This window comes from Corvus cornix, chromosome 1 (assembly GCF_000738735.6).
Source record: "Corvus cornix cornix isolate S_Up_H32 chromosome 1, ASM73873v5, whole genome shotgun sequence".
In the NCBI taxonomy this organism is placed as follows: domain Eukaryota; kingdom Metazoa; phylum Chordata; class Aves; order Passeriformes; family Corvidae; genus Corvus; species Corvus cornix.
In genome coordinates, this window is record NC_046332.1 from 35,129,819 (window position 1) to 35,144,059 (window position 14,241).

The 14,241-nt window shown below is 46.6% G+C and overlaps 1 protein-coding gene across 1 annotated transcript; it reads right to left on the reverse strand.

Moving 5' to 3' along the window:
* Positions 1–6,589: 6,589 nt before the first annotated feature.
* FZD4 (frizzled class receptor 4) lies at positions 6,590–13,302 on the reverse strand. The gene is made up of 2 exons (XM_039562887.1): positions 13,061–13,302; positions 6,590–11,884 (listed from the first exon to the last, which is right to left on the reverse strand). Exons 1-2 carry the CDS (start codon positions 13,190–13,192, stop codon positions 10,556–10,558), a joined length of 1,461 nt encoding a protein of 486 aa, XP_039418821.1. The 5' UTR covers positions 13,193–13,302; the 3' UTR covers positions 6,590–10,555.
* Between the last annotated feature and the right edge of the window lie 939 nt (positions 13,303–14,241).

Here is a 14,241-nt window from a genome sequence, read left to right on the forward strand (position 1 = left end):
TGCAAAACTCGTCACAGAAAGATAACGGTGTGAATTCTGTCCAGCAGTGTTTGCACAAGCACCAGCAGCAGAACTAACACGAATACTCTTGGGAATTTGTTTCTACAAGGTTAATGTCAGAAATGATTTATTGAGGCCTTCCTCCTGCTTGCCAGTCTGGCATTCATCAAGTGAGTAAACATACCCCCCAGCCCCCCTCTCCATGATTTCAGAGTGCTCTGAGACTGATCACTGAGCAAACACTTCATTTCTGAGTCAATATTTTGGGAGTAATAAATCAAATTGTATTTATTGCCACAAAATTTAGGTTGAAATACTTTGAATAAAAATCAGAGGACTTTTCAAGACAAATTGAAGAGAAATCCATTTTTCCTGCTGATGCACTGAAGTTGTTCAGCAAAGTGGCAAGATAGTTGATCCAGCTAAAGATACATTCACATTATATAGAATAATTTAAAAAAATCCCAAAAACAACCCAGTTGGTTTTTTTATGAAATGACAGAAATTAATATTTCTGTCCTCACGTGCTCCCATTTCGAGAAGAAATAGAATTTGCATGGTGCTGCCACATACTTGTGCTATGGAAATGTCCCTTCCAATATTTTCACCATTAATTGTTGTTCCTGAGACTTTCTTTCTTTCTTTCTTTCTTTCTTTCTTTCTTTCTTTCTTTCTTTCTTTCTTTCTTTCTTTCTTTCTTTCTTTCTTTCTTTCTTTCTTTCTTTCTTTCTTTCTTTCTTTCTTTCTTTCTTTCTTTCTTTCTTTCTTTCTTTCCTTCTCTCTTTCTGTCCTTTTCTGTCTTTCTGTTTATTTTCTTTTTCCTTTCCTTTCCTTTCCTTTCCTTTCCTTTCCTTTCCTTTCCTTTCCTTTCCTTTCCTTTCCTTTCCTTTCCTTTCCTTTCCTTTCCTTTCCTTTCCTTTCCTTTCCTTTCCTTTCCTTTCCTTTCCTTTCCTTCTTTTTCCTTTCCTTTCCTTTCCTTTCCTTTCCTTTCCTTTCCTTTCCTTTCCTTTCCTTTCTTTTCCTTTCCTTTCCTTTTTCTTCTTTTTTCATTTAATTTCATTTATTTTCATTTCTTTCTCTTTAATCTGTTTTCTTTATGAAGTGTACACTGAAATGGATTCTTCCTTTTCTGTCATAAGTGATAACTATAGAAATCTGGATACACAGGGTCCTACTGAATTGCAGGTAGAGCTCCCAGAACCAAGGAAGCTCTCAAAGAATTTAATTTATACATTCTAGTCACAGCCAAAACTACTTTCCCTCACTCTCAACAGATTTTAGGTGGTTTAAAATTATCAAAGAACCTGAGACAGAGGATTGAAACTGGCAATACCTCTACATCAGTATCAGATGCAATTTTGCTCTGTTCAAATGCCAGCTTAAAGCGTTCTTGTTAATGTGAGAACATATTAGAACATTAAGCCATAAAAAACGGATAAAGGGTGTAAGACTTATGGTTGGACTTGATGATCTTGAGGGTCTCTTCCAACCCAAATGATTTCATGATTCTCTGATCAGCTGTGCACAGACACACACTTGGCAAATGGCTGCATTCATTGAAAGTCTTTTGCTCCTGGTTTTTCACTCTGCTGGCAGCTGCTGACCCTTCAGCTCTGCCAGGACTTGAGCACTGCCCCATCTGCTTTGTGCAGTGGTATTCAGATCAGTTTAAACACCCTTCTCCCCAGGGGTGTCACGTGCTGTCCCTTTGCTGGCAGCCCTGTGGGAATTCTGAGCAGCCACAGGTCACCTGGGACAGACATCTGCCCACACTCTGGGGCACCTTGGGGCTCTCCTTCTATGCTGTTCTTCTTTCTTCTCTCTGGTGTCTTCTTCCTGCCTCTGCCCTGCAGTGTTCAGGTCCAGTTTGCCTTCCAACCCCTGAGACAGGAGATTCTATGGGCTTTCTCTGTGCATGTCTGCTTCAGTTAAAAAACTCTCTTAGTCAAATTTGTGTGCAGATTCGTAGAGGAACTAGAGAAGCTAGAAGGAGAAAGCACTTTGCAGTACTTTTTAAAATATGGTCAATTCCTCACCTCCTCTTGTGAAGCACCCTAATTCCTTCCTTAAGTATGAGATGGTGAGCCAACAGGTACAATAGGGAACGGGATGCAAAGTGCCATGTTTCTTTTTTGCTGTCAATCTATTCACTGGAGATTCTTATGCTCTGTGTGCCTCTTTGGACCAACAGATTCTCAGACTTCTTAGTCTTTCTTCTGTCCCCTGGAGGTTAGTTAGATTCTTCTTCACATCATTTAAACACCTCCAGGGATTGGTGACTCCACTGGGAAGTTGTAGAGAAGCTTCTTCCTGGGAAGCGTCTTCCAGGGCTTGGAAATGAAGAAATTTTTCCTAGTATCCAATCTAAACTTCCACTGGTGCAATTTAAGGCCATTTCCTCATCTTATCACTCATGTCCCAATAGCCATGGCAGCTGCTGAATCCTACTCTCTCTTTTAGTCCGCCATGGCTGAGTCAATCCCTCCGGGACACGAGACAGCAGCTCAGTAGCAGATTTGGAAAGGGACTGCAAACTCCTGATGGGAGCCCAGGCTGCAGGAGGGAGTAATGGGGCTGCAGAGAGCAGCTACTGGAAAGGCCACCCAAAAGAGGAGGACTGGGCTGCCGGCTGTCTCTCAGACTTGACTTTTCACAGCCAAAATAAGGAAAAGCACCTGATATTCCAAAAAGAGGGAGAAGAAGGAATGAGGCCCTGTGCAGTGTCCTGGTGCATCCCGAAGGTGGCAGGGCTCTGGCAGAAGCAGACTCTGCTCTCTAGAGAGAGGGACCTTGAGAGGTCGAAAAAGTGACACCCAGCTCACCCCATGACAAACTGAGGGCCGGCTTGGCTGACGCTGACAGGGTGAATTACTGGTGTCTCAGAATAAGATCTGCCCTTTCCCTGCTTTGGTTATAAAAGCATTCTCTGGGGAGGTATGGATGGCTCCTCATTTCTTTTGGCTCTGCTCAGGCCACAGCTGTAGCAACATGATTGTTTTGTGAGTGGTATTTTTTGTCATAACTTTCATAGGCTGGGACCTCTTCAGCTGATTTTTTCAGTGTTATATATATATATTTATATATTTAGAAATGTATATATATATATTCCCTCCTGCTCTGAAAAGCCTCTTCCCCATCTCCAGGCCTCCCCTGCACCCCTCCTTTCAAGATGTACAGTTGTATTGTGGATCTCTTGCTCATGACTCTGTAAATGCTTTATGCTTTCCTCCTGAGGCTGACAGCCCTTCCCACACTGCCAAATGGCAGCAGAAAGAAGAAAGGCTGTCAGCCCAGGCTGGAGGCTTTCTTTTCTGCTGTGGTTCCCCAGGTCTTTTTCTTATAAACATTACTAGTGTGAGGCCAAGGAAGAGATTGTGTTAAGTCTTTCAAATAAACTTTTTGGACTATATGTGCTGCTGGCTTCTGCCAAGAGCAGCTTTCCTCACCGCAGGAGGGGACAGATGTCCCACTGGTCCTTTAGCCATGCTACTTTACCAGGTCTGTTTTTTTTCTCCATGAGCACTGCTATCAACCCTCCTGTAACCATGCCAGCCTTGAGCCCAGGGCTGAACAAGGAGAGATTAATAAAATCATAGAATCATTGAATGGTTTGGGTTGGAAGGGACCTTAAAGACCATCTAGTTCTACTCCCCCTGCCATGGGCAGGGACACCTTCCACTATACCAGGTTGCTCAGAGCCCCCTCCACCCTGGCCTTGAGCACTTCCAGGGGTGAGGCATCCACAACTTCTCTGGGCAACCTGTGCCAGTGCCTCACCACGCACAACAATAAAGAATTTCTTCCTAATATCTAACCTAACATCTTTCAGTTTATTAAACTTTATTATGGGTGAGCTTGTGATTTTCTTAGCTGCTGCACTTGGTACAAACCATAATGTATAGCCCAGAATTGGTAGAATGTGCTGCTGGACAAAGCCTTCACCATCAGTAGCTGAGGTACCCGCCCTGCTTTTAGACACGAGTGGAGGGCAGGGCTGGGAGCGGCTTCGAGCAGCTGGGGCCAGGGTGCAGCTGCCACTAGGTGTCAGCCATTCCTTGCTGCAAGACAGAAGACCTTCGAATGCAAGAAAAATCCTTGAAAAACCAAGTATCTGCTTTTCCATGGCACTCCACTTATCATCCCTTACCAAGTACTTGAGCGAGAGTGCCTCTGAGCTGCTTTGGAAGAAAACACTTCATCCATTAAAACATTTATCGTCAGGTTGTTTCTCTGCATAGTAATGTTTTAAAACTTAATATTGTAGAAGCAGAAGCAGTCTGCTGAATGATTTGCATCTATTTTGCAGGACGGATGTTTTTCCCTTCCTCAGAGTAAGCTCAGGAAATGAAAGAACCAGACAGGAAACTAGCTAAACACTGATGGAAATGTAAGATGAAGATATTTATATTGCCAGTGTATTGACAAGCCATTGTCAATTGTTTGGGTAATTGTTTGGGGGTTTTGTTTTGGTTATTTTTAAGGTTTTAAGCTATTGATTTAAGAATGGACAATATTTAAGTAAAGTATTGCTTTTCTGAGCCCTCCAAGTGGATCTAATTAACAAGCACTTTCCCTTCTGGAAGAAAACACAATAACAAAATCAAAGTTACAAATTACAGTAAACTTTCTGGTGCAATATTATTTGTCTTTGGCATTTAACCTGTTTACTCTGGTGTTGTACCTAACATCTGGCACACAGGAGATCCCTGCTCCCCCAAAAAACTAGGAAAAGACAACAACGGTTTCTCAGTGATACCTTAGTGTGTGAGTCTTCATTTGCTGCTGCTCCCGTCTACGCCAGCTTTGTGCTCTTCCAGCCCCGTGGTGACTGTTTGGTAGGCTGCTCCCAGAGCATAAAACAAAACATCTGGTTGCTAACAACACAAAGCTGTTACAACAGCTGGAGTCTGCCAGGATGTGCAGGACCTCTGGTCAGAAATCATTTCCCAGCTGCAGGAAATAGTTAGTGATATGGGATCTATTGCACCAGCTCAGCATCAGCTGAGAGCTGCCTGACCCGCACCCATCCTCTCACCCATTCCTCTTGGAGAGGTGCAGCAGGATGGCATGACCCTGGTGCAGCCGGGACCATGCTCTGCCTCATTTCTGTTGCAGCCAGTGTTGGCTGTGCAAGCACACAGACATGCTTTGCTCTGTACACAAGCCACATCAGTATCTGGCAGACTGGTCAAGCCATCCTAGCTTCAGAGAGAGGCTGAAAACTCCTGGCCTGTATTATGAGCCAATTAGTCCAAGCATGCTGAAAAGGGCACTATGGAGCATCAGCACCACAGCTGCTGTGGGGCTGTGTAATGGGGCATTCACCCGCAGGTGAGCAGTTCACATCTGGACTCAGTCATCCCAGATAAAGGACTAGGGAGTTACCAACAGCCCTACTGCAGGCTTTGCTGTTGTAGTTGAGACTGGGGAAGCTGGAAGCAGTCAGGCAGTTGTCACTTCACTCTCACCCATTCCTCCAACCTTGCAGGTAGACACAGCTCTGGCCTGATGGGGATGATGGTGCAAGAGGGCTTGGGAAACAGCTCCACAGGGTGATGCCTGCACCATACCACAAGTAGTTGTACTGGCAAAGTGAAGGAGGAGCTGAAATGTGGCACCATTATGGGAATGAGTGGGTGAGGAAACCACCACTGAAGCCAGGGACCATATTTTTATGTTACTGGAGCTTAGGCTGCTCCTGATTGCTGACAGCAAAACTCTGGCCTCCTTCTCTACAAACTCCCTAACATTTGCTTTCTTTAAAGATAGCTTTAAAAAAAAACAAGACAAAACCAACCAAGTAAAAAACCCCAAGCCTAAATATCAAAACAATCACAAAAATTCCTCATAAAGGCTAATTTTTTTGTGAGCATTGTGTACAGATACATACTTCCCTCAACAGGCAAACCTGAGTTTTGTCATCCCCATGGCTTGGGGAGCTTGCTCACCATTCAGAGCCACTCCAGCAATCCATTCTCACTTCATAGGTGATGCCCTGAGACACCTGATGTGAGGGATGTGTGTGAAGGTGAGCATCCCTAAGAAAGGCCTGGAGCAGCCAACACCGTCTTGAATGCCACAGCTGAGGTTTTCGGGTGGTATGAACAAGAGGGAAATCCTGCTGCCTCTCCCAGCTCTTTTATGTTTGTTACAGTTAACTGTAGCTTTATTAAAGAGTCATTAGGATAAGTTTGAGAGATCTCATTAATTACCAGCCTGAGAAGATTACAATGAGGAGCTGCCAAAGGCATGAGCAAATCACTCATAATTACCAGTTTTAGATGCTGCTCTTCAAAACTTGATTAGCTAGATACACAGGTGATAGTTGTTACTCTTCTTTATAGCACACCCTCACTATTATCCACTCTAGTCTGATTTAGGTTCTTATTAGAATAACATTCTGCTAATTAAGTAATCCCACACAGAGAATGTTTCATGATGGAGACAATTAAATGGGCTTAGATGATTAATATTGCATACTGTTCTATCAGTGTCAAGAGAAATTGGTGAGGGATGCACACAAAAAGCACCTCCTTGCTGTCCCCATACATCCCAACTGTGAATAGAAATGACAAACAGGAATGAAAAGTAGAGCATTAATAAGCTTAAGTTCTTAGAAAACCATTGCTAGAAAATGTAGACATTCAGTTGAATCTCTCTTCTGAAGGGTTGAAATGACTGAAATCACCCATAGGAATGAACTAATTTCAAGCAGGTTACTAAGATTAGGATTTTCGCCTCCAAAAGCCACTAATAGTTCCCATACACTGAACAGGCTGGTGGTGACGCTGCCCTCCTCCACCATACACTCCGGATCTGAACGCTCATGCTTTGGATGTACATATTCCATAACACCTGAAATAAAAAGAGTCTTATAGGAGGTGCTGCTCTTCTCAGGAGCCACATCACAGCAGGGTTAGAGCAGCAGCGGGCTGTGTTTCCATATTGCCTTCCCGTTGGGATTTGAAGACATGCTCCCACAACACCAAAGCTCCAGCTGCATCCCCAGCCAGCACCCAGGACCTGTGTGCTGTCTTTGAAAGGGTTTCTGTCCACCCCATGTGCAGAAACATGAACATACTTTCACTGTTGCCCAAGGATGTCTTGTTCTCAGTTATAAGCTCCAAACCATGCTGGATTAACCCATTCAAAGCATCCTTTCACCACAGCACTAACGTTTCAGTCCTTCCTTCAGGGGAAAAAAAGCACTTCCAACAATGCTGAAGCCTATTTAAGAAACAAACTCGCCAAAAACGTGAAGGCTGCCAGGAATTCTTTAGTTATCCACAGAGGTTAAAGTTTTATTTTGATATAAAAATTAAATAGCAAAGTTGTTTTGGTTTTTTTACAGTGATAAATTAGCAATTTACAGTACATACATTGAAGTAGATACACTTTCTGTACACCCCAAAACAATCAGTGTCTATTTCCTTAAAATTCAGGAAAAGGAGCTAACTTGTCTGTTTCATGTAAGAGCTAAGCTTGTACCTCTCAGGCAGATGCTTCTGCAACCTGCAGTGCCAAGAGCACAGGCTGAGGGGGGAGATGGGAGCAGGGACTGCGCAACCGAAGGGAACGCCTGCAAAGTTTCTGGTTGTATAACCACAGCAACTGCACTTCCGAGACAGGATTAGTCACAGCAGTTTTGGCTTTAAGCTCATAACAATGTTGAAATGGGAGAACATAAGGGTTGCTGATACCTGCTCTTTGCAAGAGCCAGTTTTCAGGCTGTCTGCTGTGACTTCCCACCCATACAGCCCCAAAATGCAGTCAGGTAAACACATGTGGGTGAATACATTGATGGAATGGTTTAATTGATGCAACAACTAATTTCACTTTGGGTCAGTACAGTGTTCCCCCAGCTGCTGGGGAAAGATGTTTCTTCAGGAACAACAGCTGGTGTCTCCCCTTAGCCTACCTCTTTCCCACAGCATTTGAATCCCTCACATGCTTTAATGGAATATCCCCTCCACGTCCCTCCTAGGGCTACACAGTGCCATCCTCATCCAGCTCACTGTGTCTCACATCACCAGGGGCATCCCTCTGTCAACAGTTCACAGGGTCACAGGCAGAGATGCAGGGATTTGATAACAGCACTATTTAACATTCACTTCTGTGTACATAACAAGGTTAAAAGTGGCATTTATTGAATCAGTCTGCTCAAACATGGGTCTTATTGGCAAGGAGAGCATCCAAAGTGTTTCAGAGTGAAGGACACCTTGAGTGAACATGACGCCTTGGCACAGCCAAATACTCGGTTACAAGAAAAGGGTCATACTGCACCCTTGCTCCTTGAAAGCCAACATACAGCTGCTGACTTTACATTCCTCACTGCAGCAGCAGAAAGACTGCATGATGGAGAAGCTCAGCCATCTGAAGATCTCACACTTGCAAAACTCCTTGTTCACAAAGGAATAACCAGATCCAAACACAACACTAACAGCAAGAGACTTTATGGAGAGGGTGAAAAGGCCCAGCTGGAATGTGGTGTTGGCCAAGACAGTGCTTGTGTGTCTTGAGCAGAATGTGTCAAGTTGTCACTTGTTCTGCTGGAGAGGGAGCCCAACCGCAAAGACTGCCACTAGGGTTTGTTTGGGGTCTGTTTTTTTGTTTTTAAAATGAAAAAAAAGTTCTTTAGCACATGTTTCGACACTCACATTGAGACAATACATGCTTCTGGGACGGATTAGTGCTCACTTCCAGAGCTGGAGTGAACTGTGGTTTGGGAAGCACATGGGCACCTGTGTGAAAAGCAAGTACTTTAATAAACCAGCATCTGTTTTCAGCTGCCCTGGAAGATCATGGGAGTTGGGGCACCGGGGGGATGCTCTGCAGCTGATCAGGTTCCACACAAACAAAGGATGCAAAAGCTTGGGGCACACAGATAAAACCAAAGGTCTTTCAAAGGGATAGAGCATCAGAACAGTGTTCTCTTAAGTGCTTCTGGGCTATTTGTATTTGCATCACCTTTCTTACTAGCCAAACAAGTCCCTGACACTATGTTCAGTTCCCCATGAGCACAAGCCGATGCCTCCTCAAATAAAAGGATAGGAAAAAGCAACTGTTGCTTTGAAACAGCATTATTCACCAAGAAGTTGGATCTCTTGGATCCCTTTACAAAAACTGGAAAGGTCTTTGTTGCTCCTGAGGACTGAATGCCAGCTCACATTCTGTGTGTAAATACACATTTAAAAAAGTCTCCGTAGCTGTCAGTGAGCAATTGAAGCATCGTTCTGAGGCAGTCAGCTGTACTGCAATGTCATGGGCTGAGAATCTTCTTTTAATTGCAACTGACACACATAATTACACAACTGATCTCTGTGAACACGAGGTTGCCAAGAAACTTAACATTTTGCTTCTCCCCAGACTGGCGTCTATAGAGAAGATACCATCACACTGAATGAAATACATTAAGACTTAATTGCTTCATACAATGAGTCTCCAGAGAGAGACAAGTAAGTTTGCTTGGAGAAATACAGCATTGTTTGAAGGTACCTTCAACTAATTTTTCTCTTTTCTGAAGGAAGGAACACTATATTGTTAAGACATTTTTTAAAGCTTATAAATGCAGCAGAATAAAGTGGTCTGCTAGAAATAGCAGGAGCACCTGAAGGGGCAGGAATGGAAGCAGATGGATAATGATAATAGATTCAGAAGACCATACACAGTTTCCCACTTTGAGCTGATTCCTCTGCTTTTGAGGATAGCCTTGAGTGAAGTTTTTGAAATTTACAAATATTGATAGAACCACAGAATAATTCAGGTGGGAAGAAACACAAGGAGGTTCAAATTCCCACAAGGCAGAATCAACTCTGCACTCAGATCAGGTTACAAATGGTAAAAAGAATGAGTCAAAATTATTAATAGGCCATTAGATGACTTAAAAGTCATCCTCATTAATACCTCACCAAATACTACTCATCATGGGTAAGACCTGTGAAGTCCATTTGCTATTTGTTTCAGGATGTGATCCCTGACTGAATTGTACAGTGTATTGGAACACCAGAATTCCCCAGGGCATAAAGACGGAACCTTTATCAAGCCCTTCCTTCTCAATGCTGAACTCAGAAAGAAGACACCTAAGTGAGGTCCTGGGTGCTCCATCTTCTTGTAACTTGGTAACTGGACCCTAATTAAGCCCAGAATTTGGCCCCAGATTGCCTTTCCTCCATCAGCTATAAGATGATGAATGGAAAACATCATCTCACAGCTATGGGCTACAGCACCTCAGTTTCTAAAGATTTCAAGGTTTCAGTAAATGCATCCTGCTTAAAAAAAAAATTAAAAAAAAAAGGAAGATAACATGTTTGGGTATTTCACAGCTTTTAAAGCCTCCCTGGGCTCTCCTATTTTGGGCAGCATGGTTTATGGCTATTGTATCTGCAGCATGTTCTTTTTGTTGTTTATTCTTTAAGGCTTCTTTTTTTTCCCCCATCCCCAGAGACAGGTTATGTAACCACCTCCCCACTCTACTCCCAACATATACACAGCAATGCCTTCACATGACCAGTCCTACAAAGGAGAGCAGTCAGACCACCGGGATGTTGTCCTTTTCTCATACCACAGTCTCGTTCCCTTTGCTGGGTTTCACCCAACCATCTCCTCTCTTCTCCCGTTTAACTTTTCCTGAGTTCACCAGCCTGTTGGAGCACTTTTGCCACGTGTGCAGAGTTTTGGCTGACCAGATCCACATACCTGATGTAATACCCACCAGAAGGGACATGAAAATTTTGAGCATCTCCACTGCCATGTTCGAATCATCTGCCGAGTAGCGGAAAATGGCCCAGTTGGAGATTTCGTAGAAATAACAGGCAATGACACATGTTGCTGGGACAGTGTACAGCACTGAAAAGACCCCGATTTTGACCATCAGTCTTTCCAGTTTGTCAGTTTTAGTTCCATCTTTCTGGAGATTAGACCTGATTTTAAATAAGGCCACGAGTCCTGCTGCAATGAATAAAGTCCCAATGACCAGGTAGGTAAAAAGCGGAGCCACAACAAAGCCCGTCAGCGCATCCAGGTTCTGGTTCCCAACATAGCAGAGGCCGGTGAGCTCATCTGCATCTACAAGTCTCATGATCAAAATGACAATGGTCTTCACGGCCGGGATGGCCCAGGCTGCGATGTGGAAATAGGAGCTGTGCATTTCGATAGCTTCATGGCCCCACTTGAGTCCCGCAGCCAGAAACCACGTCAGTGTCAGAATAACCCACCAGATGGAGCTAGCCATCCCGAAAAAGTACATCAGCAAGAAAATTATCGCACATCCTGTGTTCTTAAGACCTTCTTGGATAAGAACAGGTTCTGCTGCCTCTTCAAAATCACAGGATATCCTTTCCCGGCCCACAGTTAGCCTCACAATATAAGCAATGCTATAAATATTGTAGCACATGCTCAAAAATATGATTGGACGCTCTGGGTAGGAAAATCTGGATGAATCAATCAGGAAGGTCAGGACCGTGAAGGCAGTCGAGATGAAGCAAAGACTGGCCCATATGGCCATCCAGATATCTGTGAATTCCTTAGCTGACCTGCTGTACAGACCAGCATCGTAGCCACACTTCAGGACACAGCTCAAGCTTCTCTTCACCCAAATGTACTGATCAGAGTTAGATCCCATGCCGTGGCACTCTTCTCCAGGCTGCAAGGAGGTCTTGCTGTGAAGGGGAACCTCTTCGTCTCCTGGGCCCTCCATGCACATGTGGTTGTGATCATTCTGGGGTGGGAATTTGCTGCAGTTTAGGCTGTCTGGCCAGGCGAACCCAAATTCTTTTAAAACAGGTTCACATCTTCTTTTGACAGAGAGGCACATGCCTCCACAGGGACCTATGGGGATGTTAATCTTCTCTGTGCACATTGGGACATAAACCGAACACAGGAAGAACTGGAAGAGAGAAACAGAAATCACAAGTGCGTCAGGGGAAAATGAAACAGGTTGAAATAGAACAAGTTTTCTTTTTTTGCCGTTTTAGCAGTAATATTTGGTCCTTTGCCTTAAAAAAAACCAGGAAGCAGCGAAAAACAAATAAACCAAGAACAATAAAAACAAAAGAGAAAAAAAATAACAACATTGTCTTCTTTCAGTTCAAATGTGGTCCGAAGCCAAAGCCTGAACATTTTACTCCCTAGATTAGCTCCATGTAAATTTAGCCCATCAGTTCCAATGAAGCAAGTGGGATTTAGCCAGATTTAAACCTCAAGGGTACAATTTAAGAAAGCAGAAAACCAAACTAAAGTGGTTTAAACAAATACATATATCTGTTCTGAGCCTTGCCTGGATGTTCCAGCTAAGAAACAAATAGGAAATAAAAAAAAGCATTTACTGAAATACTTTGGTTCACGATCCTCCTAGAAAAACGTATTTCTCTTATGATAAGGTCACGTATGCATTTACAACAGTAATAAAATATTGTAGTTTTCTCGTCTTTTGAATAATCGTAATTCGGCGACGCGACGCTGTGAGAGGAATTGCGTGCTGACTCGGGAACTCTGCCCCGAGAAACAAGCTGGGTTTTGTTTGAGGAAATCCATGCCCGTGGGGAGGACAGGGATCCGGCCATTCGCCTGGGAAAGAAACTTTCGCGGTGAAGCTCCCGGCGGGGTCCCGACCTACCCCAGCTCCCCGCGGCCAGCTCCGCTCGTTCCGCATGGAATCGGGCGCGGCACCTGGGACACGGCTGGGACGGAGGGCAGCGGCCGGGACGGAAAGCTCCGGGAGTCGCCGCAACGTCCGCGAGCGGGCGGGCGGGGAGCACCGCGCTGCGGCGGATGCTCCTCGCCGCGGGCAGCCGGGGACACCGCCGGGACACCGCCGGACACCGCCGGGACACCGCCGGCTCCCAGAACCTCCGCCCAACGTCAGCCGCGCTCTCTCCCCAGCCAGCCAGGAGCGACACTGCGAGGCGGCGGGACTTTCGGGTTAGTTTAGTACTGAGTCGAGAGGATGGGGATGAGGATGGGGGTGCTGGGGGACAGCAGCCGGCCCGGGGATCGCACGGCCCCGTTGTGTGTCGTCCCCACCTCGTCCACGCACCCAGGTCCCCCCGCAGCCCCGACGCACCTGGAGCTGGCTGGAGCATCCGTACTGGATGAGGGGGGTGAAGGTGGTGAGCTGCAGCTCCGCGTCCGCCTGCAGCTCGTGCCCCACCAGGTTGGGCATCTTGGTGACATTGTAGCCCAGGTTCTGGCACATGGCGATGCGGATGGCGTCGCAGCGCCGCTCCTCCTCGTCGCCGAAGCCCCGCGCCCCGCCGAGCAGCCCCGCCAGCAGCACGGCCAGCAGCCGGGCGCGGCCGGCCGCCCCCCGCCGCCCCCCGCCATGGCCCGCAGCGGCCCCGGCCCCGGCCGCGCCGTGCCGCACGGGCCGGCTCCAACGGGGCGGGCCGGGGGCGGCTCCGCTATTAAACAGCCTCGCCGAGAAACGGCCCAGGGGAGGGACGCGCCGCCCGGCCCGGCCTCCCGGCGCCACCGCCCCCGCCGCGGGAGCCCGCCCCGCGCAGCGCCCCGCGCGCCTCCGCGCAGGGAGGGCACGGCACGGCACGGCACGGCACGGCACGGCACGGCACGGCACGGGGTGCTACCTTAGCCTGGCACCGAGCAGTTCCCCTCCGCCCCTGGGGAGCCCCGACCCTCACCCTCAACCCCGAGGAGCGCACTTCCAGCGGCTGCATTCCACCCCTCCTCGCAGGGGCCCCTTCTCCTTGGTGACCCACTAGCTGCCCCCCCACCCTTCCTCCCTTAGAAACGCCGGGGACTCCTGTCCGTGTCTGCTCTCCCTACAACAGGTCCCCCCTTCTGTCCCGTGTGGCCAGCGCCCCTGGGAGACATCGTCACTATCCTCAGCGTTCCCACCAGGGGTGTTGGTCCCAGGGGCTCCCCAAGCTCGGCTCCACAGGGACAGGGTAGGCTGAGCCCCCTGCAGATGTGTTTGGGCTCAGCAGACGTGTTTGGGCTCATCGTGCCCCAATCCTCCCCCCACTTCTGGCCTTTCTCCAGCCCAAAAGTGCTCAGCTCTTCCACAGTCGGATTAAAAATGTCCGGGGTGGTTTTCTAAGCTACCGCTTTGTCTTCTCAATGGGTTAAACTGCACTACTGCTGGGTCACATCTGGGCTGTAGCGTTGTTTGTTTTTTCATTGGGGCCATGAAACCTGCAGGGCACTGCTAGATACCTCCTGGCATTCGTCTAAATCCCTGTAAAAAAGTAAGTGTGGATGAAGCATTTGTGAATTTGGGAGGAAAAT

What these genes read in the sequence shown, in the direction of transcription:
- FZD4 (XM_039562887.1), bottom strand. Translation starts at nt 13,192, where the DNA reads ATGTGCCAGAACCTGGGCTACAATGTCACCAAGATGCCCAACCTGGTG. An exon ending in GATGCTCCAGCCAGCTCCAG is followed by an intron (nt 11,885 to 13,060) that starts GTGCGTCGGGGC and finishes TCTCTCTTCCAG; the next exon opens with TTCTTCCTGTGTTCGGTTTA.